This window comes from Thamnophis elegans, chromosome 6 (assembly GCF_009769535.1).
Source record: "Thamnophis elegans isolate rThaEle1 chromosome 6, rThaEle1.pri, whole genome shotgun sequence".
Taxonomy (NCBI): Eukaryota; Metazoa; Chordata; class Lepidosauria; order Squamata; family Colubridae; genus Thamnophis; species Thamnophis elegans.
The window spans coordinates 50,184,022-50,210,175 of record NC_045546.1 but is presented as its reverse complement, the minus strand read 5'-3'; the positions used below and the strand labels follow the sequence as shown (position 1 = coordinate 50,210,175).

Here is a 26,154-nt window from a genome sequence, read left to right as displayed (position 1 = left end):
TGATCTAACCTCTTAGATGAAAAACTATATCTTTCCTGTTTTGGGGGGAACATCCTTCCTGAAAAGATTGTACATTGTTGGGTGAAAACAGAGGTCTCTTCTGTTACCTGTATTGTAGTCCTCAGCTTATAACCACAATCGAGTCAAATGTTGTTTTATTTCTTTTGCAGTTAGTATTATTTAATAGGATTTAAAGGCAACAGAGTATGACCACTAGGATAGTCATCTTTCCTATGTAAGTAGTTGTTTTATTGCTTTGTGTGCTGGTTTCATCCTTAATATGATAGTGCATGCAATTAATGTCTTCCTTTCTATGTCTCTTTGTGCAGGCCAGTCATTGGAGCAAGGTGGTCAGTCGGTGATGTTGAAAACACACAAAAGGACAGTCATCTTCCTTTTCTATTATTTTGTGTGCTTGTTTCATGCTAATGTAGTGCATGGAATTGAAGAGTTCATTTGTGTGTTTCTTCTTTGTGCAAGCCATTCATTGGAGCAAGGTAGTCAGTGATATTTAAGACTGGCAAGGACAGTCATCTTCCTGCTGTAAGTAGCTCTTTTATTGTTTTGTGTGCTGGTTTCATCCTAATATAGTGCATGCAAATTGAAGAGTTCATTTCTTCTTAGTGCAGCCATTCACTGGAACAAGTGTGGTCAGTGATGTAGAAGACCGGCAAGGCAGTTATCTTCCCTCTTTAAGTAGCAGTTTTATTGTTTGTGTGCTTGTTTCATCCTAATGCAGCGCATGCAAATTGAAGAGTTCCTTTCTGTGTCTCTTCTTTGAGCAGGCCATTCACTGGAGAAAGTGTAGTTAGTGTTGTAGAAGACCGGCAAGGACAGTCATCTTACTTCTGTAAGTAGCTCTTTTATTGTTTTGTGTACTTATTTTAAGCTTATTTAAGTAGTAAGTGCACACAATAATTTCCTTTTTTATATCTTCTTTTTGTAGATCATTCATTGGGGCAAAGAATTCAGTGGCACTGTCTTGGCCACTCCCACCTGGTCACATGACTGCCAAGCCACTCCCTCCCAGTCACATGGCTGGCAGCCACTCTCACCCGGTCACATGGCTGGCAAGCCACTCCCACCCAGTCACATGGCTGGCAAGCCACTCCCACAAAACAGGCCACACCTACAGAAGAGGTTCTACAATTTTGAAACCCATCACTGCTCCCATTACAAGACTTACTGATTACATTAAGCCTTTATAAGCAGAAAAACACCAACACTGGGATTCTTTAAATTCCACTGAAGATGTTACCTAGCCTGGTAAAAAATGTTTGGAACCTCCAGCCTCACTTTGTTTGTATAGAGTGAATGAAAGAGGATCAAATTACAAAACTGTATGAAAGAATAGGGATCAGGAAAGTTATGATAGACTGACAGTATCTTTAAAAAGAGAAACACACAGGCACACACATACAACAGTGTGTAGCAGTGTGATGGATGGATTAGATAGAAAAAAAGGATGATTTGCATGCATCGAAAGATAGGAATATGGTATCATTTTCCCTGAGTTTTCACGCCGCCCGGTTTTGGTTGACGATCAGGCTCAGGATCCCAGACAGCATCCCTGAGTTTGGGGGAGCTGGCTGAGGTTTTAAAAGAGATTTGGGTTAATGTCAGGGTTCCAAGTAACACCCCCCAATGAAAGAAGACTGTGAGATTTGAGTTTCCTCAAAGTTCCATTTTCTTAGAGATGTCATATTGGCACATCTGGGAAAACCCAAATCTGAAAGCTTCCAGGTTTTCTCCACCCAATTGAAAGTTCAAGTCCCTGCCCAGCACCCACATGTCCATCACAGGGGTCCAATCAGATCCCATCCCAACTGGAGATGCCTCCCAGTCATTCCACTGCAGGTGTAGGGCAAGCTGTCCTTGACTCTCTGAGAAATGAATGTTATTTAGACTATATATCTCCCATACACCATATAATCTCCCCTCCCATTTTCCCACAGACTAAATGTGGCAGGCCTGAAGGCTGAAAGCAAAAAATAGCTTCAAGGCCTGACATATGGTATATGATGTTAGTAAAATTACATTTTGTTAGACATAAAAAATTAACTTTATAGGCCATTTGTAGGGCACAGATGTCTATTGAAACAAAGTTGATCAAATTTGAATTTACACAAGGTACATACATTTCTATAAAATGTATGAACATTGTTCATCGTTCTTTGAAAATAATGGGCTTTGTTCTTTATTTGGGAGGGAAAGTGTGAAATCAAATTCAGAATACTGAATTTGCATCTTACCAAATTGGGTTATGGTACAGGAAATCAAGGTCCTACTGCACTGTCTTTTCTTTTCTTCATATCAGTCCTTTCATTTATTTTGTTTATTTTCTTACTCTTCTTCTCTACTTTGCATAACACTGCTTATCATGAAAAGATGTTATAAGTCATCACCAAGATGATATTCATAGTATATTTGAATGAGGATTAATATGACAACATATAAAACAAAAGTGTTCAGTTCTCAGAATTGTGAGTTGAAGCAAAGCAACATCTATGGTATCAACTGCAATAATCTTAAAAATATTAAGAAATGTAAATCTGATTTTGGAAGCCAATCTTCCAAATAGTTATTAGTTATTTACAAGCAAATTAGAGTCTAGTATTCCAAAACAAATGATCAATTTTCATTTCAAAATATTTATTTAAATTGTACATTAATTATAAATCCTATAAATCAATATTCTATTTTAAAATTTGAACTTTTTTCACTCATGCTCATTTTTTGTCTCAAAATGTAATTCTTTAAGTCTCAACTGCTTAAGACATGAAATCAAGCCAATATTTCTACATGTGCATGGTATTATTTCCACTATTGATATCCATTCACATCTATAATATCTATATCGGGAAACAGTGTTCCAGAAAAGATAGTCAAAATGGAGTTTGAAAGCCAGTAATTTGGATTATTCTATTGCTGCAATCCAAGAAATAGAAAGTGAAACTAACAGAAAAATTCAGAGAAATTTTTGTAAAATGCAGGATTATCTGGATGAATTTTATAAATAGTGAATTCATTACTGAAGAGTTGGTTACTATGGTGCTTAAGAAGATTTAATTATTCTGAGAAAAATCTCTCTGGATGCAAAGGATTATAATAGAAGTCCATGGGTAAATGCCATCTTTTGGAGATGATGATTGCAAACATAGCTGTAACCTAACTATAGAAATTCTGTTAGCATGTTGCTTGTCTAAAGATCTGCCTCAAAGCTTTTTAAATTAGTATTATTTAGGGAAAGAATTGGCTTGAATTATCCCAAGGACTATTCTAAATATCTATTGGGTAAGGTCACTTGGATCTGCTCAGAGATAGATTTTGGCTGGGCAGCCTAGAGAATGAAGCTGCTGGGTGAGATCATCTATCAGCAGGGGGGGGAGATATCACAAGCATGCTGTTAATACTCAGGTGTACATCTCTGTACTGGATTGTACAAATGATTCAGTAAAAGTGCTTACCAGTGCTAGAAGTGATGAGAGCATAGATAGGGATGAACATTTCAACCCAAGCAGAACTGACTGTCTCCAGGTCTCAGAGTGCCATGTCCTGGAGCTGTTTTATCAATAACTCCCGATAGAGTAGCATTCCCCAGAGTTGTTGCACAATCTGGAGTCCTCATGGATTTCAAGTCCTGCCCGAGGAGCAGGTGATGTAATCATTAGGAGGGTCTTTGTGCAAATCCATCTTGTGTGACAGTTGTGCCCAGTGATGGGATTCAAATAACTTAACAACCAGTCTTCTGCCCTAATGATCAGCTGGGTAGGCATGGCTGGGTGGCATGACACGGGACGCGTGTGGTGTTAAGGCAGTACTTTCCTGAGACCCTCCCTCACTCTCATTATGTATGTTATCCTCCAGTTAAAAATGTAGTACAGCCTGCCAATTACATTTATAACCTGGGGATTCGTTTGATTGAATCACGTTAAATGAACATGATCACTCCCAGCTTTCTCCAATGCATTTGTTAATTTAATATGCAGGTCATCAAATGCACATGAGGTATCTCAGGCTGGGGAACAGCATGTGGGGCCTAGTGCTGAAGCAGGCCATCCAAGGCCTCTCCCAATCCACTGAAATACTTCATGCTCCCTTGGGGTCCCCACAATTGTCTCCCCACCATCCTGCCACATCAGGTCTTCACAGGCTAGGTCTGCTTTGCTAGCATACCAGATTCCACTTACTACTCCCCATCCCATTTCCCATGGATTACTTACTTTTTGAAGATCTCCAGATGTCCAGAAGAGGCTGACCCAATGGCAGAGAAGCCAAGGTGTTTTATTCAGATGATAGCAAAGCTGTAGGAACGTGAAAACTAAGGAAAACATTTTCACCAGCTTCTGAGTAAAAGACTTTCACTTGGGGCCATGTGGCCAGCAGGCCTCCTGCTTCAGGACAGATTCAGGGATTGTGATAGCAACAGCAGACAATCAACAAGGAGCTTGATTCCTTTGTCTTGGGCTGAACTGCAAGCCCCTTGTTGATTGGCTGCCGTGGTCCAATCTCTGAAGCTGCTCATTCAAAGTGGGCCCAAACTAAGCCTGCAGGCCCTCATGGCAGAGAAGCTGGTCTTTTATTCAGATGGAGAAAGCTGTTTTCCTTACATCTCGCCTTCTTACAGCTTCACCTGCTTCTCAATAAAAGACTTTGGCTTCTCTGCCACGTGGCTCAGCCACTTCGGCAGCTCTTCGAAAAATAAGTACATTAAGCCATGGGGAATGGGGTTGGGGATGAATAAGTGGATGCGGCCCATGGAGTCTCCATTTTGGCCTGCAACAGGGCAGAACAGGCCTCCGGAGGCCTGAACGGGGCCTCAGAGGGTTGCATCGGGCCTACGGAGGCTCCATTTCAGCCAGCAATAGCCCGGCAGAATGGTGCAGGAGCTGTCCAGGCTAAAAACAGTTGCTCCCGTGGCACGAAACAGTTCTAGCAAGCTCAGGTGGCCAGGAGGCAAGATGAGCCTCCCGATAAGAAGAGCCTGGGAGGGAGATGCGAAGCTTCAGCTGGTTCAGCAAACTAAGCAAACAGTTAACAACCGGTTCTAGTAAACTGGTGCGAACTGACTGAATCCCACCACTGGTTGTGCCCATTCTTGTATTCAGAGGCTTCGCTCAGGGTCACTCATACAGTATTTTACTTAGATTACTGTAATGGTCTCTACATGGGTCTGCCCTTGGAAATCCTTTGGAAACTTCAACTGATTAAGAATGTGAGGGCTTTAAGGATGGGTCATTAGCACAGCTCAATATATATGAATGTTGGGCTGTGATTTATTTGTAAGTTCCCCCAGCTTTTGTATTTATTATATTTGTTTTTAATTATACATTTTGTATACTTTTACATTGGTTTTGTATTGTTAGCCATCCAGAGTTATTTGCTTAAGTTGGGCAGTTATATAAATTTTCTAAATAACTTGAAAAGAAAGATAGAGAAATTGACACTTTGATTCTCACACACACACACACACACCATTTTTGCTTTTGATAGTCTTGTTTGGACACAATTATGGAACTCACTCATGAAGCTACTAGCTTCATAGAAGGTTTAGGCTAAAATATTACCATAGCTTAATGATATGCAGTTAAAGAATATACATTAAGAGAACTTGTGCATGATCAGCAATGAGTGCAGCTATGAACTAGGTGCTGAAGATCAATTCCTGGCTCTTTATTTCTTTTTCTTTTTTCTTTTTAAAAAGCACTACAGATGAGGGATTCTCAAACCCTGAATAGGGATAGCTTGGCCCTGCTGATTCATGGTGATAACCTAACTGCTTTAATACAGTCCATGTGATGTCACCCTTGAGATTGCTCCAGAAGCTAGAGCTAGTTCCTTACATGTATTAAAATATCTTCACTGGCTGCTAATTTACTACTGAACCAGACTCGAATGAATGGCAATTTAAATACAGCCACCAAGATACCTATAATTTCTGGAGGGATGCATGTTTTTAATATTATAGATTACTGATTGCCAATTGTCTAAAACATAGGAATAGGCCATATCTGTGATGGTTCTGTTCAATGAAAAACAATAAAGGCTGTGAGGGAGACACTAGCCAATTCAAGTAGACTAAAGCTACAGATTACTGCCATATTGTCAAGCCCATGATTGGACCAGTTGTAATACATGATTGTGGAGTTGGAGTCAATATTTTGTGGAATAGATCTGGATACTTGAAAAAGCATCTTGAAAAAGTGAAGTAATTGAAAAAGAGCACAAGATGATACCAGCAAGCACTCCCAACAACGATGCATAATAATAGAGAAATGATGACTTCCTGAAGAGTCAGAAGCAAATAGGCCCAATTCCCAATGTTCAGGGATAACTGCTTCATATAGTATTTCATTAATTTGATTAATTTTCAGTTCAAATGATCTTTTCCCCAGTGTTTACACTAAATGCATACTTCTGATTTGAACACTATGTTCAGCTTGTCTTACATGTTTAGGCTTTCATGAATGTTTCTATTGTTATCCACCCTGTAAATCCTGTTTCCAAAACTAGAAAACTTTTTTATTCCTGACTTAAGCAGCTCTTATCTCCCCCCCTTTCTATAAAGAGAAAGGCAGCCCATCTGTCTAACAAATCTGTCATTTCCCTCTTTCCATGCTTCTCATTCCCGTAATGTCATTTTTAGTCAACCAGTTGTATGGATTCAGTTTTTAGAATTTTAATAGCTCAAGTTGTCTCCACCAATGTTACATCTCATATCTTTAGAGTTATCCATTTGGTATAGTTTGCCCTCTCTTATGGTCAGAACTTTAATTGAGTTAGAAGATGTATACTCTTGGATCAGATTCCCATCTGTGACAAAACCATCTAAAAAAAACCCCCCCAAGAAGTAATTCCTAAAGCGTTAAACAAAAATTACTTCTAAGCATATAACTTTTTAGCTTTAGCCTTCTAATTTAATTGGTTTTTCATATGAATACATACTGCTCTATTTTCAGAATAACAGGTATCAGATGATTCTGAAGTTAACCTGTGTAAACCAGTGAATAATTCAGTGTCCTTTGTCAAAATTAGACTATAGTTACCTTAGCAGTACCTTTGTCCCTACTTATTCTTTTGTCTTCATTGCAAAATTGTCACATAGCAAAACATGAAAAAATTATACAAGAATGTGATCTTGTTTGTCTCTGAATTAACAGCAAAATAATTATATTCTAGATCTCAGATATGATTATGTACACTGTTCTTTGGCGGAACTGTCTTCAGTGTGATACAAAAAAAAATGCCACACATGAAGTAGGCCAAGATTTTTTTAATATTTATTAAGAAATCTGTTTCTAGAAGTTTATACCACATTTGACCATATACGAAATAGACAGTTATAGTGCGGGTGGGTGGGTCGACCAGACATGTAGAGTAATTTAGAACATCCTTTTATTCTAATCCAAGATAAACACATTAGAGAACACTGAATTGTGTAATGAGTTTGAAATAGTAGTCCCTACATAAACTATACATCAGACTGATTTGTATGTATAATGTTCCTGCATATTATGCACACCTAGAGAAGGCCAGATAAAGTACTGCAGTCATCACAACAGCCTTCTTCAAATAATGCTGGTTGGGATTAAGAGCTGAAATCCATTGCATTTGGAGGATAGCAGTTTAAGAATGTAAAAAACAGTTACAATCAAAATAGTTAACTAAGAGGAGAAGAACAAAAGAATGATTCTCTTATTAATTATGCTACCTATTTAGCACCTGAAGAAAAGCAATACTAAACAAAGTGTAATAAGAACAAGCATTAAGAAGGGGAAAAAATCAAATGAATGCAAAACGTATCACCAGAAAGGAGGTGATACTACTGTACTTAAAGACACAGTTGTTGGAAAATGGGAAAATTGATCATAGAATTAAACAAAACTCATACCAGTATTAATGAAAACCCTATGATAAATGCTTCTTAAACGCCACTTAATACATGCCAAAAGACAGAACAAGCAAAGATTGTTAGAACAGTTTAGAAGCAATCTCATATATTCTTAATTATCATTCTTCCAAATTATTGTGAATGAAGGGCACTGATATGATTATTTTGTAAATATTAACAGAACTTTACATCAAACCCCCCTTTTGCCTTTTCTCTCTTGACACTTCTCCTTATATGAATGAGAAGAAATGTCTAAATCAGTTTTGACATGTCATGATTATCAAAACAACTATTTTTGTTTTGGTTTTAGGTTAATTCTAGCAGTCTTTATCTAACTTTGGCTTGGCAAAATAGACGTCTTTAGCCATTGTGACATATAAAATGGGATAAAATTCCAAATGTGGAATTGAAGCATTTGAGTATATGTCACTTCATCTATACCAGCAGTCCCCAACCTTTGCAGCTTGGCAGCCTGGCTCAGGTGGGAAGGGGAACTGGGCTGCATGAATGGAGGGCCGATGCACAAATACATGCACACAACTCAACTTGTATAAGTAGGCATGCATGCTGCTCTTGCGTCCCAGTTGCAAATAGGCCATGGCCCAGTAGTGAGCCACAGCCCAGAGGATAGGGACCACTGATCTATACTAAACAAAGTTCCTGGTCCTCTTGGAGCTTATAAAATGTATTAATGTGTCAAATCTCAAACTAAAATGTAAACATGATAATGATTGCTTAGAGTACACAAACCCATTTGCCACAAATTATGTTTATATTGTTGGTCAGAATGTCTTGAACATTTTGAGTTGTAACTGCAGTTAAAAACCTGTTTCTTTACTGTACATTTCTTCAAAATCTTTGTCTTTCTTTTTCTCATCTGCCAACACCCAAATAACATGCACAACCCAAATCGACCTCTTTTTTTATATCTCAATGATGTCACATAATTCTCTAATCAAATGGTGCTACACAACTGGAACTAAGAGATTCTAATATCCCCTCCTATATGTCCCCCCTTTCTTCTTGGACTAAATTGTGTATTGCCATTTTTTTCTCTTTTTAACCCTGTGGCACCAGAAGCTTTTAGAATTTATTTATTTACTTATCTCTGGAAGAACTCATAATTGTTCTAAGTAAAGTTTATTTATCCTTTGCCCTAGAGCAGGGGTATCAAACTTGCAGCCTGTGGGCCAGATGCATCATGTGCTGGCCATGCCCACCACTGTTTTAGCAAAGGAAAAAAAGTTGTGATATGTCGTGTGACGACAATGTGACACCACACGTTTGACACCCCTGCCGTAGAAGAATACAAGGTATTGTCTCTTAAATTATTTTCCTTATTTTTACCTATTATAAATCCTATTAAGTTATCTTTCAGAACAATTATTTAGGCATTCTCCATAATGACTATTCTGTATCAAACACTATCTGAGAATATCTTGATATGTTAATTGCATGTACATATGGTTTCCCATTAACAATAGTATATTATTGATAATTTTCAGAAATATGTTCCATATTATAGCTTTGAATATTAAAAACAAAACAAAACAAACAGAGGCACCTGAAGCTGCTGTTCTAGATCTGGAAAAGCCAAAGGAAAGGCATTCTCTGTGGGTGAATCATCTGAAATAAAAACATAAAGATTATGAACTCATCATATAAAGATTAGAGTTTGCTTTTCTTTGTATCCTTATATGTACAGAAATAACATTTTGATTGACATTTTATCACATTTTATAGACTGTCTCCATATCTATACAAAATATATGTATTTTTAAAAATAAAGATATGTACATGTGTCTATCCAATATAATTGATCACTGAAAGTATCATTCTTGGATTTTTTTACAGCCAGTTATATCCTGAATCTTATATTGGATTCCTCTGTGACATGTGTTGGAAGAATGGTTAGGTACTTCTCCCTTCTCTCTTGTAATGGATATTGCTTATTAATCAAGCTTTCTGTTCCAATTACACAATTGCCAAGCCACTAAAGATGGGCAGAAGAGTGACATGAACCAAGCTCCCCTGTGATGTTACACCTTAGTGGAAAGAGGTTGCCTTTACTGCTTCTTTGTAACAATCATTCCATATTTGAGGATTCACCAAATCTGTCTCTAGTCACAGGAAACCATTTTTGTAACCCCCTTGGTACTAATGTATTTTACAATACAACTCTTAACATTTCTTTACTCCCCAAATGCTAAACACTATAGACTATAGACCATAATGCCAAACATTGCTGCCAGAGGATCAGAAGCCAAGTAGCAGTCTCTAATCCTAAGTATGGTTGGAGATGGAAGCAATGATCAGAGACCAAGAAGTATCAGTAACACAAGATCGAAGGCTTGGAAAATAGGGAGTGGACGAAGGAACAGAGATATAGTGCTTCTGCAATTACCTTAGGTCAGCATTACTACATAATTAACTCTTAAAGAATAATGTAGCCATAGCCATTCTGAATATGTCTTGGGGTTTAACTTGTTTACATTTTTTGTCTCAAGTAACTGGTGATGGTGCTGTTAGCTGGTTCTAGTTGAAACTTGATTGACTCACCCTCTGCTTCTGTGTTCATGTGTTCTAAGAGAATGGTTTAAATAACCCACAATTGTGTTCAAAACTTGCAAAACTGAATGCAAACAATTATTTGTAAACAAATATTAGCCTGTTGGATAAAACAAAAAATTCTATTTATATATTTTGTAAAGTATGTCTTAAGAGAGAGTATCAAGAGAAGCAGCAGCCATGTAAAAAAAAAAACCCAACCACTGGAACATGATATCTGACCAAGGTGATGACTGTAACTTTCCCATTAATATATGTTTTCCTCGTGTTGGGACTGCCTTTGCTCACATTGCAGATAAAGTTGTTTTTCCTGTAAAGGAAGAAACTATAAAGATTCATTAAATGAGGAATGGTGACCTCATATTTGCTTCATTATTTACATTTATTATAAGAAGATGAAGAGCTAAAAATACATATGTGCCCACTTCATACTAAGATATGCAGCAGATGTATTTTCTACTCTGGGATTATGTCGCAATACAAAAAAGCCTAGTCTGAAGGGTCCTAAGAGCTCCAGGAGGACCATGAAAGACTATTGGGATGTCAAGAATGAGCAGCTGGACAATAGTAACATCCTCTTTTTCTTCTGGAATGAGAATGGAATGAGCAGATCTCTGGCAAATTGCCATATGGCAGGCAGCCCGAAACAGTCTGGGTAAGGGGAAAACTTTGATGGATTCAATGATGAGCATTATGCTTACTCTTCCAGTGATTAGTTTGATGTATACCCCAGTGACATGTTTTTTTGCATGTTATGTGGAATTGTATCTAATCAAATCAATTCTGAAAAACCTTGCCAAGAAAACTGCAGGAACTTGCTTTGGCAGTCTTCAAGAATCAGATATGATTGAAGAGGGAAAAAATGTGGAATTGTATCCAATCTTTGGCTAACAAAAACAAGGTATTTTGTTCATCATTCCTTTGGCTTACTAAATTATTTTTATAAATAACAATGATTAGAAAATTCCTCATATATAAGGCAAAAAATATTTTTTTCTTAATACCAGTGGCTTTCTGAACAGAGGTAGAAGCTATTAGTTTGTTTGCTCAAAGGAAATCTTGGTGAGTTGAATGTAGTTTATTCCAAATATGTGGATAGGACAGTAATTTGAAAAAATAGCATTTACTTGATTAACTACATCACTGAGCCGCAGAGGCACAGTGGTTAGAATGCAGTACTACAGGCTACTTCTGCTGATCACCAGCTGCCATCATGTTGGCAGATCAAATCTCACCAGGCTCAAGGTTAACTCAGCCTTCCATCCTTCCAAGGTCAGTAAAATAAGGACCCAGATTGTTGGGGGCAATATGCTGATTCTGTAAACCGCTTAGAGAGGGCTGTAAAGCACTCTAAAGTGGTATATAAGTGCTATTACTATTGCTATTGACAAAACATAATAGCAGAGATTTTGACTTAAAAATAAGGCTCCATATTTATTCTCTATGTATGCTCATCATTTTATTATTTATTTATTTATTTATTTATTTATTTATACTTTAAGAATGCTCAACCCTAACTAAAAAAATGAGGAGTGAGTAGGATGAGTGGCGGGGGGGGGGGAGTGGGATTTGTTATTAATCTATCAACCACCTCCAATGTGAAGCTCCCAATTGGAGCCACAAGCCAACTGTCAGAGCCAGGTTTTTAAGCTCTTATGGAAGTTCAGGAGGGTTGGAGCTGACCTCATTCTGGGAGAGTTGGCTCCAACTTTCCTGATCTTCTGCAAGAGCTTAAAGAGTTTTAAGACCTGGCAAGATGTTCCAAAGTGTAGGAGCAACAGCAGAGAAGGCTGTTCTACTGGACTCTGCAAGCTGAATACCCTGGCCAATGGCGCCCGTAGCATGCCGCCCCTGCTGGGACTGATGGGACATTCCAGTCCAGGTGGGAGGAGATGGTTATCAGCAAGCCTTTTTGGATAGAAAAATAGATAGATAGATAGATAGATAGATAGATAGATAGATAGAAAGATAGATAGATAATTGGATGGATTGATAGATAGATAGTTACATAGACAGACAGACAGACAGACAGACAGACAACATATATTAATTCACGACTGCACAATATAGCTCAAAACTGCTGTTTCTCAGGAAGATTCCGATCACATTTATTTTTTCCTTATTTAATTATAGATATAGGTGGTGGTTCTGATTTTCAAAAAGATTAAACTCCCTAACTGACATGGACTGACTTAAATTGCCTTCTATGACTGCTGTTAGAAAACCAGTTTCCATTTGGCACCCATATGTTTTGTCTACATCTTTATTTTAGGTTTTGGTGATTATTACATATGTGGCTCTTGCCTAATAATACCTCAAGAAGTGTTTTAATGAACAAAAACATGTCACACTAATGCAGCGTAGTGAACTATCTTATGGAGCCACATCAGAAATAATCATTCATCTCAGAATTTGAGAATTCATCTCAAAAACAGCAACTTTGTCACGTGCCCGGGAAATCAGGAGATTCAGACAGTTCATACGAATATCAAAATTTATTGCAAGCTTAAGTCCTCTAAAAGAATCTGCCAACTGACCATTAAGGGAAATGCAGGAAAGATAAGAGAGGCATTCAAGGTGGGTTGGACTTAGATCTCTTGTGGGCGTGAAGGGATTCATGACTTATGATACATTTGAACCCCTTCCTTGGGCTCAGTCTGGTCATCTCCTATAAGCTTCTGCCAAAAAGTAAAGGTGCTTCAAACTTTGTTCAGGTTTCTGCTAATATTGAGAATAGGATATGTTTCAGTATGTAAGAATTTATGCCAAATTGTATTAGTTATGTCTATAAAATTAACTAACCATCTGGATGAGGAAATGATAATGATATTATTGTTAATAAAGATATTTATTGGATTCATAGATAACAACAACAATAATAGCAATATTCTGCTCCGATTGGGACTTGAAGAGTTAGGAGATATGGGTAATATTTAGATTTCAAGAGTCATATTGTCTGAAGGTTGGTATGCACACATTTCCATTATCTGGAAAACAGAAAGGGGAAGACACCCTCTCCCATGTCCATCTATACTTGCAACTGAATAGCAGGCTGCTGTCGTGTATTTCCATAACAGAAGACCATATAAGCAGTACTTTCCTCACATTTTTTTCCCCTTAGGATAAATATTTTTCACTCGATCATCTGTTTTTCAGGATAGAAGCATTTGTAGCAACAGCTGGACAAGTACAAAAAGGGTATCAGGAGTGGGCTGTAAGGGAGAGGCCACAAAAGCTATACATGATCCAGGAATATTTTCCCACTGCCTATGAATTAACATCATGTTTGCTTTGGTCTGCAAAGATATTACTCATATGGAAACTGTGCCTTACAGCTAAGTGTACAGAAGTTGTCTGATTAATCTTAGCAGCAAGTTAAAGTCTGCTTTGACCAAAAATAGATCTTCAGAACAAACGTGTATTTCCTAATAATAGTATGGAAAAATTCAGCCAGAAGTCTTAAGCATCCTAAGCAAAAAGTGCCTACCACAAAAAAAAATAATGATGAGTATAATGGTATTTAAATCTCTGCAACTTTTGATATGGAATAATGTAATGAATTATGATGACTAACATCATAGCAAAATTTACAATTATACAGTCTAAATCATGAATGGATATAAAAATAAATGATTTATGGGTGTAGTCTTACACTACCAAGAATTTCTGATTTCTAGAAATGCAAAATTGAGCAACTATACAAAAATATTTTCTTTCCTGAACTGAATTTTTGAATTTAAAAAAAAGTTTGGGGTAGTCAAGAGTACTTTGTTAAATGTATGATCACATTTTTTTAGTGCTCAGATAAATTCTTGGGTTTAGAATTCTGTCATTTTATCTTTTAATAAATAACAGATTAACAGAGTTGGAAGGGACCTTGTTGGTCATCTAGTCGAACCCCTCCGCCCAAGCATTTGTGACAGACGGCAGTCTAGTCTCTTCTTCAGAGTTTCCAGTGATGAAGCTTCCACAATTTCTGAAGGCAAGCTGTTCCATTTGTTGATTGCTCTCACTGTCGGAAAATGTCTCCTTATTTCCAGGTTGAATCTTCTTGTAGTTTCCATCCATTATGCCCTGTCTGGCCTTCAGGTGCTTTGGAAAATAGGTTGAACACCTCCTCTCTGTGCAGCCCCTCAAATATTGGAAAACTGCTATCATGTCTCCACTGGTCCTTTTCTTCTGCACTCTTTCTAAAGTCTTAACATCTTTTTTATAATGTGGTGACCAAAACTGAATGCAGTATTCTAGGTGTGGTCTTACTAAGGCTTTATAGAGTGGTATTAATACCTCATTTGATCTTGATTGTATCTCTCTGTTAATGCAGCTTAGAATTGCATTGACCTTTTTGGAAGGAACAATGACAATCCCTTTGGGGAGACGTGGGTGTCAAGTGTGCCCTTGAGGGAGGTCAGCCTGAAGGAATTCAAACCAACATCCATCTCTATTCTGGTGATGACCTGGGAAAGCAAAGTCAGCTTCCCACCGTTGCGTGTCAGAATCATCCATAAGTCTCGCTTATGGTATTTTGGAAAACCACAAACAAAGCTAGATGTGCCATATCAAGCTTATTTTGATGTGGCTGATCAATCTGGCATGGTGTTAATGGTGTTGTGGGGCTCTTTATGCCCTGAATGGTATCACAGTATGAAAATCGGCACAGTGCTGCTGCTTGAAAAATACGCTGTTAAAAAAAGTTTATCTTCTAACATGCAGTCAAATTTTGAATATTTGCACATGAAGAGATTTAGTGTCAGCCTCTGCTTTGCTGCTGCTTCGGCTGCCATTGAAACTGGGAGGGGGGCATGGTATTTGGGAGGGGAATCATTGCTGTGCTGGAGGAAGTTTCTAGACGCTGCACAGACCACCTTACTGTGCATGTGGAAGAAGGGAGTTTCCTGCCAAGGCCAACAGTCCAGCATTCCATCCTGGTGATGCCTTTAGAAGTTATCTCACACCTGACATTTGGGGGGAATATGATTGGACTATGCACAGGGATGCCAAGGGGAGGGGAATGAATTATACATTATAATCTTAGCTTTCGTGCCTAATTAACCAGACTCAGCTTAGCTTTGCAACTGTTCATTTATAATTAGTAAAAGTAAATACACTTGATTTCAACAAATGGAGTCCAGTGGTTTTCTTTCCTGATTACTGAATGAAGTAATGCTGACAATAAGCTGAGTCTCATTTTTTCACCCATCCCAGAGCTACAACCTACCGATGGGGGTGCCCTCACAAGAAAAGAAATGTCTTTGCATGTAAGTGACCAGGAGGAAGAGGAGGGGGCAATGGCAGGACCATCTTTAACCAAAAGCCTGGCCAAACTAAGAGTGGAAGAACCGGTCGTTCGTCCCAGATGGACTTGGGGTATGGGACAAAAAGAGGAGGAAGAGGAATTGGATGCTGGAGTCACGAGGAGACCAAAGAAAAAATCAGCTGATTGGGGTGACTCTGGGGAAGAGGACAAGCTTTCCCACGCCATGAGACTTCTCGAAGAAGCATGGACTGAACGCAGAAGCCGTGAGAGAGCAGTGGGAAGAGAGCCGACTGAAGAACTTCAGCAAAGGTACTCAATGCATAGTTTAAGGGAGGGTGAAGAAGCCGAGGGGGGTTGTGCGCAAGAAAACTCAGAACCAGCCTCCCCTGCTCCAGCTAGAGTTGCTCAAAGAGCAGGAGGGCCCCCAGATGACGCCGAATGGCAAAAGTCCCTCCCTTAACCGTAAAATATGATGGGGACCCTAAATGTCTTGGACTTTTTTATAATTCAGGTCTGGAATTATATGGAAATCTATGGACCTGATTTAGAGACAGACGAAAAGAAAGTGAGGATGGTGTTGATGTCCTTAGAGAAGGCAGCCGAATGGATGGTCGGCCTACACAAATGTAATTCCCCTCTCCTGAGGAATTTTAATGACTTTATGGCAGCCATGAGAAGGAGGTTTGATGACCCGTTGACTGAGAGACGCGGGCACCTGAAATTTATGGCTCTGAAGCAGGGAAACAAATCTGTGCCAGATTATGTCCAGGAGTTTCAAGAGTTTTCAGCTTATATGAGGGGGTGGTCAGAAGACGCATTGCTGGATCAGTTTGCTGAGGGATTGAATGAAAAAATTTACCAACAGTGCATAAACAGGCGCCTTTCTCGTCATGTAACTGCTTGGTATGAACACGCGGCAGACGTGGAGTTGGATTTAGTCAGGCTTCAATGCATGAAAGAGGGAGATGTGGAGAAATCCCCCCCCAGCAGCCCCAACCCCCCCCTTCGCCCAGGAGTGAGGGAAAAGGAGGATTCACAGGCAAAGCCAAGCCTTTCGCTTGTTTCCGCTGTAGAAAGGAAGGCCATCGTGCCATTAATTGCCGCGTAAAATTGGCTCAGACCGCCCCCCCCCCCGGAGAGAGGGAAAAGCAATGAAGGCTCCAGGCAAGAGGAGGGAGGCTGCGTTCGCCGCTGAAAATGTTCCCCAGCACTTCCAGCCGGAGGAGGAGGGAGGCGTGAGCCCCAGCTCGTCTGACGAATCGGATGAGGAGGAATCTCATCGCTGGGTAAGTTCCAGAAAGGGCCCCATGCTTATCCCAATTGAACTGAGAGTGCCATCTTCTGGCACAACTGAGAAACTTTTAGCTCTCCTTGATTCCGGCTGTTCTCGCTGTATGATAAGTCCTGAAATGGTGGAGAGACTAGGCTTAAAATTGAGGACTTTGAAAACCCCTAGTTTTTTGCCAAATTGATGGCTCAATTGCGGGAGGTGGCCCTGCTCATTTTTCTACTGAGCCTTTAGAGATGAAAATGGGAACCCATCTGGAGTTAATAACTTTTATTGTGGCACCTGGCATGGACCGGCCCCTTATTTTGGGCCTCCCCTTGCTTCGTAAATGGAACCCTCGCATTAACTGGAGGAAGGGTTGGTTACGTATTTGCACTAACATACCCCCAGAAGGGGACGTTGAGACTCCAGATTCTACCGATACTAGCCCTACTTTGGCGGCCAGGGGGCCGAGGGGAAAATCGAAGGGGAGGAGAGAATACCAAAAGAGTACTGGGATCTTAGAGGAGTTTTTAGTGAAAAATCTTCTGATAAGCTACCCCCCGACAGGCCCACTGATTGCACCATTGATATTTTACCTGGGGTGAAGCTTCCAAAGCCCCAAATATACTCAATGTCCCCTAGGGAAATGGAGGAAATGAGGAAATTCATCGATAAGAATTTGGAGAATTTCACTGAACCGGCGAGACCCAAGGTAGCGGCTCCTGTACTATTCAGAGAGAAGAAAGATGGCTCCCTGAGATTATGTCTTAATTTTAAAAACCTGAGCACGATATCTTCTCGGAACCTCTACCCGTTGCCACTGATGAAGGACATGCTGGCCCAATTGGGGAAGGGCCGCATTTTCACTAAGTTGGACTTAAGGGAAGCTTATTATAGAGTCCGTATTAAGGAGGGGGACGAATGGAAAACTGCTTTCAACTGTCCCCTTGGCTGTTTCCAGTTTCGTGTGATGCCGTTTGGCCTACAGGGGGCACCAGCGGTCTTCATGCAGCTAATTAATGAGGTTTTACATGAGCATCTTTATAAGGGCGTTATCATATATTTAGATGATATCCTTATTTACACGGAAACACGTGAGGAGCACGTGAAGCTGGTTCGTACGGTGCTGAAGAAACTTCGAGCAGCTGAGCTTTACGCCAAATTGTCCAAGTATGAATGAATTAATGCTAAAGTTCAATAAAATAGCTTTGAATGTTCGAGACCCTCCAGCTAAAATTAACATCATTCCAGAACATAAAATTAAACCAGAATGGAAGTTGCCCGAAGTTGAATATCAGTTTGTAACAAGATCCGAATTGGATAAGTTAGCACAAAATCAGTTATGTGATATCATTGGACTTGTACAGTATGTTGGACGGGTCAAGTGCAAGAAGAAAAAAGGTTGTATGGATGACTTTTGGACATATCATTGGGTACATGTTGTTGATGGGACCTCAGAACAGCTTTTTATAATAGAATTGTTTTCCACATCTCAGCCAGATATATTTGAGCCTCATTCCTCTCCCCTAGGACTTAATTCAACGTCAATGGGCAAATCCCACATCTGGGCCAAGCCCTTTGGCTTCAGATAAAAAATTCTTCAATGTGGCTAATGAATTGGCTCAATTCATGTCTATCCCTTCGATTGATGCTCCTGTAATTGCATTATACACTCCAGCTCAGATGCCAGGAGCCCCAGAGGATGTCCTGAAGCCGGAAGAGAAGAAAGCAGACCTCACACTGCAGAGAGGACATCAGGCCACTGCTTGGGCGGTAAGGGTTTCTACCACGGTCTCCTTTTTCACCCGACCATGCCTTCTTTGGCTTCAGGACCTTCAGCAGTGTATCCCAATCGCAAATATACATGCGCACCAGGACATTGCAAAGCTAGTGGCAGCAGTGCAATGCACCTCGGATGCCACCCTGTCATCTGCCAGATTTGCAGCTAGGGCCATGGCCTCATCGGTGGCATCACGCAGACTGCTGTGGCTCCGGTAGTGGCAGGCTGATGTGTGCCATAAGTGGAGGTTGGCTTCTGCTATGTTTAAAGGCAGTTCCCTCTTTGGGGATGCGTTGGATCCCTACCTGGTGGATAATAAGGAGAAGAGGAAGGTCCTCCCTACCGAACCTAAAAAAGGCTTCAATCATCCGGCTCCTTATCCCAGGCATCCATCCTTTCGAGGGCAAGACCTTGGTTTGTTCTTTCGGAACCAGGACTATGGTTCTTCCTTTTGGGGGGACTATGGGAACCAGGAATATAGGCAGCATGGAGGATACTCTGCCAGAGAGAGAGCCCAGCCTGACCGATATCAGCAGGGAAAGTCCTCCAGGTGTCCCTTTCAGGGACGTTATTACTGCAGAACATAGTTCCACGGGGAACAGTTATCCCATTGGGGGTAGGTTAGCCATGTTTGCTGATGTGTGGAACACAACTACCTCAGACATTTGGTTCAGGTCAACTGTTAGAGAAGGGCTAACCCTTGAGTTTATCTCCTACACGGTCTCCTCTAATCCAGCTTGCAGATGTCTCATGCAAGAGGCGATTCAACATCTCATCGACATTCAGGCAATACAACCGGTACCGGTGGACGAATGTGGGTTGGGTTTTTATTCAATCCTCTTTGTAATTCCTAAGGCTTCGGGGAGCTGGAGAGCCATTCTAGATCTTAAGAAATTAAACAGGTTCATTTGTTACAAGTGGTTTAAGATGTATTCTTTGCATACCATTTTGGGTTCCATCAGAGAGGGTGATTTTTTAACTTCAATTGACTTAATGGAGGCGTACCTCCACATTCCTATTTTGTCACGCCACAGGCAGTTTCTACATTTTTCATATCTAGGGCAGCATTTCCAATAAACTGCCCTCCCCTTTGAACTGTCATCAGCACCCCGGGTATTTACAAAAGTGTTAGTGTCATTGGTCGCAGCACTACGGGAAGTGCCTATTAGAATTCAGGCTTGCCTTGATGATATCCTTATTCAATCTTCATCACCTAGACAGGCACGTAGGGATCTGGCTTCTACCATTCAGATCCTCCAGAGCCATGGATTTTCGATCAACGTCCCAAAAAGTCACTTCCATCCTACCACCAGGTTGGTGCATTTGGGAGCGTTGATTGACACGGTTGAATGCAGGATTTACTTGTCTCGTGAGAGACAAGACACTCTCAGGACCTTGGCAGTTCAGGCGGCTGGGACACACAGGTGCTCACTGGCTTCCCTATCTAAATTACTGGCATCCATGGTGTCGGCCATTGGGATTGTTCTGTGGGCGTGTTTGCATTCCAGACACCTACAATGGTTACTCTTGCCTTTTCAGAGAAGACACTTAAACTGTTCCCTGGCCAAGGTGCGCATACCGGCAGAAGTCACCCATTCCCTCAGATGGTCATCTCAGGCCATCATGAAAGGCCAACTTTTCAAGGACCAGGACTTATTGACAGTCACGACAGATGCCAGCCTTTTCGACTGGGGGGCCACCCTTCAGGCGCAGGTAGCACAGGGTCAGTGGGACCAGGTAGACAGCTCCCACAATATAAACTGGCTGGAGTTGAGGGTGGTTCATTTGGCCCTACGTCATTTCCTTCCACTGGTGGCGGGCAGACATGTGCTTGTGTTAACAGAAAATGTGTCTGCAAAGGCACACATAAACTGACAGGGGGGTACCAAATCACGGTCCTCATGGACAAAGCCATGAAGTTGGGGCTTTGGTCCGAGAGGAACTTGCTTTCTCTCACAGAGGAGCATATCTCAGGAGTGGCAAATGTGCAGGCAGATTGGCTCAGCCACGAGGTTCTGGACAATGCCGAGTGGCAGCTGCACCCCTTTATCTTCCAGGACATTGTGGACAGATTTGGCATGCCGGTGATAGATCTATTCATGACCCCCAACAACAGCCAGCTTCCGCGGTCCTTCACTCGGTTCCCTGCACATCGATCGGAGGGGGTGGATGCATTGTGATGCAGATGGCCACCAGGCCTCCTATACGTCTTTCCACCATTGCCTCTTCTTCCCAGAGTAATTCAGAAGATACTTGTGGAGAAGGCCGAGGTCGTGTTAGTCGCCCCCCACTGGCCACGCAGGACTTGGTTGACCGACCTGTGAACACTTTCGGTGGACAGACCCTGGAGGATCCCTTGGGACAGGATCTCCCTCCATCAGGGGTCACTGGAGCACCCGGACCCTCAGTGGTTCCAGTTAACCACCTGGCGTTTGAGCGGAGTGTCCTGGGGGGGGACAATTTCTCCTCCAGGGTCATCAAGATGATTCAGGCTGCTAGACGGCCTTCCACCAACAGAATTTACGATGCCACCTGGAAGTCTTTCTGTTCCTGGTGTTCCGGTAAGACAGTGGATCCTACCAAAGTCACAATACCTCAGCTTCTTGAGTTTCTGCAGGATGGTTTGGACAAAGGGTTAGCACCCAATACCATCCGGAGGCAGGTGGCAGCTATATCATTGGTTTTGACATGCGGGAGTTCCCCTTCCCTCTCTCAGCTGCCTACGGTGCGTCGCTTTCTTAAAGGGGTCTCCAATCTTAAACCTCCTGCAGTCCACAGGTACCCATCCTGGGATTTGACTAAGGTACTTAATGCTTTAACTAGGGCTCCATTTGAACCTTTGAGGGAGGTTTCTCTCAGATTATTGACACTAAAAGTCTCATTTCTGGTGGCCATTACTTCTGCTCGAAGGATTTCAGAGTTGCAGGCACTTTCAACCAGGAAGGACTTATGCATTTTCCATCAAGATCAGGTGGTCTTACGTTTGGACCCTTCCTTCATCCCCAAAGTGTGTTCCTGTTTCCACCGAACGCAGGAGGTTATCCAACCAAATTTTTGTCCCCATCCTGTTCACCCATTGGAACACAGGTGGCACACTTTGGACGTACGGAGGGCTCTTAAAATTTATTTGGATCACACTTTGGGCATTAGAAAATCTGATACTCTCTTTGTATCCTTTCAGTCGGCATCCTTAGGTAACAGAGTTACATCACCTACCATAGGAAGGTGGTTGAAGGCCTGTATTTCAATGGCATATCAATCCAAATCTGCCCAGGTGCCGGGTAGGATTACAACACATTCAACAAGAAGTGCATCCACTTCAGGGGCCTGGGTGGCTCAGGCCTCCTTACAGGAAATATGCAGGGCGGCTACTTGGGCCTCTCCATTGGCTTTTATTAAGAACTACAAGATGAACTCATTTGCAGCAGCAGATACGGCTTTTGGTTGTAGGGTACTACAGTCAGTAGTTAGGGCTGACGCTTCAAAGGAATAATCTTAGACCCTTCCTGGGACAACTGCAGCTTTGGTACGTCCCAGTCTGGATGCTGCCTCCACCACTAGGGAGAAAGGGCATTGGTCCTTACCTGAGATGCCTCTTCTCCTAAGATGGAGGCAGCATCCAGCCCCTCCCTGAAATCATTTTTTATATATATATAAATAAAAATAAATAAAAATAAAAATAAAAAGTTGTCTTTAGGTGGCGTGAGTTGTTCCAGGGGCTTGAATTGTGTGTCTGACCAATATATTAGAATTCAGCAGGAGGGCCACCTTGATTTCCTGAGAAAATGAATATTCCAACTGAGACAGATGACGCATTGGGTCTGGAGTTTCTTCGTCTAAAGCTGGGCCTACCTAGCAGGGGCGTGGTTAAACAACGTTATCAGACCCAGTCCTCACGATGAATGGATGAAGGTTAACCAATGACCTACTTGGTATGTACCCAGATGAGAGTGGAACAAAATATTTCTGAAAATGGCTCCAGTACATCCTATTTAACAACATCTATGAAAACTCAAATGTCCATTTCAGGATGGCATAAGGGCCAGCCATATATAAAAGATCCAAAAGTGCAAAACTTTATCCAGTGGGTGAGAATGCAAGAGGAAGCTTTTTATGTGGACAAAGTCGTCATTGGGGGATACTATCGTTTCCCGCCACTTCCACGTACATTTGCAGAATATTGCAAAAATATGAATGAAGAATTAGTTTTGATATCCATCAGTAAAATTGAGAAGGAGATTGACAGTTTGCACTACTGGGAACAGAAGCACATTGCTTTTCAAGGGATAATTGGTGCTATAAGATGTGTCAGCTGCAGCAGTATCTCCCAGGATGCATTGGGAGAATTGGCAATGCAGATTGAGAAAAGGCCACCAACCTCTTTGTCAGAACACCAGCAAGCGAGAGAATCAACTTCTAAACCGAGGTCACCATCTCTGGAGCAACAAACTATAGTGACCAGGAGTTGTGCAAAGAGACAGATTTCAGCTGCAGAGACATAGATCACCCTCCTGTGTCTTCTCAGCATTCATATTTGACAAGGTCAACAAGCAAAAGAAGAAGATTGTCCAATTTTCGGCAAGATAATTTTGATGCCAATAAAGACAATGCAGAAGTGGTGGAAACAGCACAGATGCACCAAACAGGTGACAAAGAAATAGCTGATGGATCTGGAAAAGTTCACCCACAAAGGATGTGCCACAGTTCCTGGGCAAGTGTTCGCTGGACTGCCGTAAAAGAGAAATTAGCACAGCACTTGAATTTCAGCAAGATTTTCCCAGAAAGCTTCCCTTGTAAATTTAATTATGCTCACAAAGAAGTTCTGTTGAAACAATACAATCTTCAAGCAGCCAAATTCCAGCCAGAAAAATGCCTGGCGAGTGGAGAAATGAGTCACTTTAACATTAACCATCCCCTATATTATTATCAAGTGACTATTCTTGGCATAAATCATGAAATAGCTGTAGAGGTTGCCCTCCTGAATGACTCATATTTAATTGGTTTTCCAAGATCCCCCTCACAATTACTGCTATTAAGCCTGGTTTCACCCAGCCTATATAGGTACTTTTGGTTTTTCTTGCCTAAGCATAAGACTTTACTTTTTTCTATATTGAATTTCATTTTGTTAGAAAGGGCCCAGTGTTGAAGTCTGTCAAGATCCATATGGATCTTGAGCCTATCGTCTATGATGTTAGCTATTCCTGCCAGCTTAGTATCATCTGCAAATTTGGTAAGTTTCCTTTCTATTCCATCTAAGTTTTTTAGGAAGATATTGAAGAATACTGGGCCAAAGAATAAATACTGGAACTTTGTGCTGATACAGCATGGGTTGCACAGGTAAACCCACCAGTGGCTGGCCAGGTTAGGTGGTCTTAATAGAATGGACCTTATAGATTCATTTTAGTTTGGCCTTTTACTCCAGTGCCCTGGAGTCCCAAAGTTGACTTTTAACTTCCTCATATTACAAATAGGGCTGAACAGTGTGGCAAGACTCTGTAAAGGAGGGGCACAGGAAGCCAGACGTGGGGGGAGAGATAGAACAGAGAAGTTGCAGAAAACTGTTGGTATGAATATCTGCTTTTGTATTTTTCCAAGATGTACTTCCCTGTTCTGAACAGGGGTTTTTACGTTTTGTATGAATACGCCTCTTTAAACGCCCTCTGATTGACGAAGTTTGATTAAAGGTATAAAATCACTGCCCTGGGCGTAGCCAGGCCAGTTCAGATGTTGGTGTGTGAACACGCTGAACTCGATGCATCCAATAAACCTGTTTCTCTTCCTTCGTGGTCTCAAGTCCTGATCTTTCGTAAGTAGATTACAAACCTCAATCTGCTGCAACATTTTTGGCGAGCCAGCCAGGAGTTGAGGGGTCTTTGGGACCCTCTGGAACGTCCACCCCAATGTCAGAGCTCATCTTGTCAGGGGGAACCTCCCTGGCGCCAACGGACCCGTTTAATCCGAGGGACTTCCCAGCGACAGAGGGCTCTGGCAGCAGCGTTTGGCGATTCCAAGAACCACCAGAGAAGGACCAGAGACCAGGCATCTAAAAGGCATCTAAAAGGCTGGCCAGCGTCGCAGGAGGGAAGCCAAGTACATGAGGCAAGTACTGTGGGAACCCTATTTAGACCCGGACTCCTTGTTGAGCCGGAGGTGAGGCCTGATCTCCCTCACTAGGTGAAAGGTTTTGGGGAGGATTGTCTAGTGTATGTGTGTGTGTGTGTGTGATTGAGGGGGGGCTACTGCATTTCCCTACGATAGCCGTGTCCATCCGGTATCTGGGGTCAGAAGCCTGTATGGGGTGATTGTTAAATTTTTGTTGTCTGGTACCCTGGGAGGACCATGGGGGGGGAGGCAGCAGTGTTCCCTTGACCCCTTACAATGTATGTTAAATCATTTTAAAGAAGGATATGTGACTCAGGACTATGGCATTGAGTGAAGCAGGCATGAGCTTAAAAAGTTTTGTGAATCTGAATGGCCCACTTTTGGTTTTGGGAGGCCTAACAAAGGCAATTTTTGATCCCAACATAGCTTTGAATGTCCATAGGTTAGTGTTTGATCCTGGTCAAACAGGATCCGTATATTGACGTGTAGTACAATTTGTTGAGGAGACAGCTTGGCTAAAAAAAACAAATGCAAAAGACCAACAGTGTATTCTTATGGCTGTTCGGGTTGCAAACCCCAAATGTCCCAAGCAGAGACCACCAATCCTAGCTAGTGCCCCAGAAGACTTGCCAGAACAGGAAGAGGATCACCACGACCTTCACCATGACCATGCCAAAGGGGGGCTACACCTAGTAGCTCAAGAGACTTGAGGGCATCAACAAGCCGAGCATCTGTGGAGTGGATAGAGTGAGGGCTGGACGGTGTGACCTCTATGATGTCAGAAGAAAGTCCTGTCAAAGAGACAGGGGATGGGGACCCTCTGAGCTCACCAGAATTTTGGGAGAAGAAGGAAGAGGAGATAGAGCAGTCTGAAGAGAGGGAGAAGATTAGAATTGCAGTGTCTAACATTCTAAAACCTGATGTTCCTGCTCACACCAATCTGGCTGACTTTACTGAGCAACGCTTCCCTTCAAGGGACCCGAGATGGAGCCCCTATGACCCCCACCAGTTGACTCTGCTACGTAATCATCAACAGTTAATTGTAAGGGCTGTCTGGCTGGGAGGAAAGCCAGCCACTAAAATGTCTGAACTCTGCCGAAAGCCCTGAGGTTTTTATTTATGGTAACCACTAATCTTCCTGAAAATATTCGGATGCTAGCTATGGCCTTTATTTCTCAGTCATCCGACACAAGCTGTAGAAGCTGGAAGGGGCACTGGGGAAGCCCCTCAATGAGCTTATGGAAGTTTCGTCAATAGAGACTTGTTGGAGGAAAAGAAAAAAATCA

General features: G+C 41.6%; 1 protein-coding gene across 1 annotated transcript in view; it reads right to left on the bottom strand.

Annotated features, from left to right (window-relative positions):
- The window catches only part of MAP3K7CL (MAP3K7 C-terminal like), a 65,761-nt gene that overhangs the window by 11,472 nt on the left and 28,135 nt on the right, over positions 1–26,154 (bottom strand). The window contains 1 exon segment of the mRNA XM_032220353.1: positions 9,456–9,517. Coding sequence (XP_032076244.1) covers positions 9,456–9,517 — 62 coding nt within the window.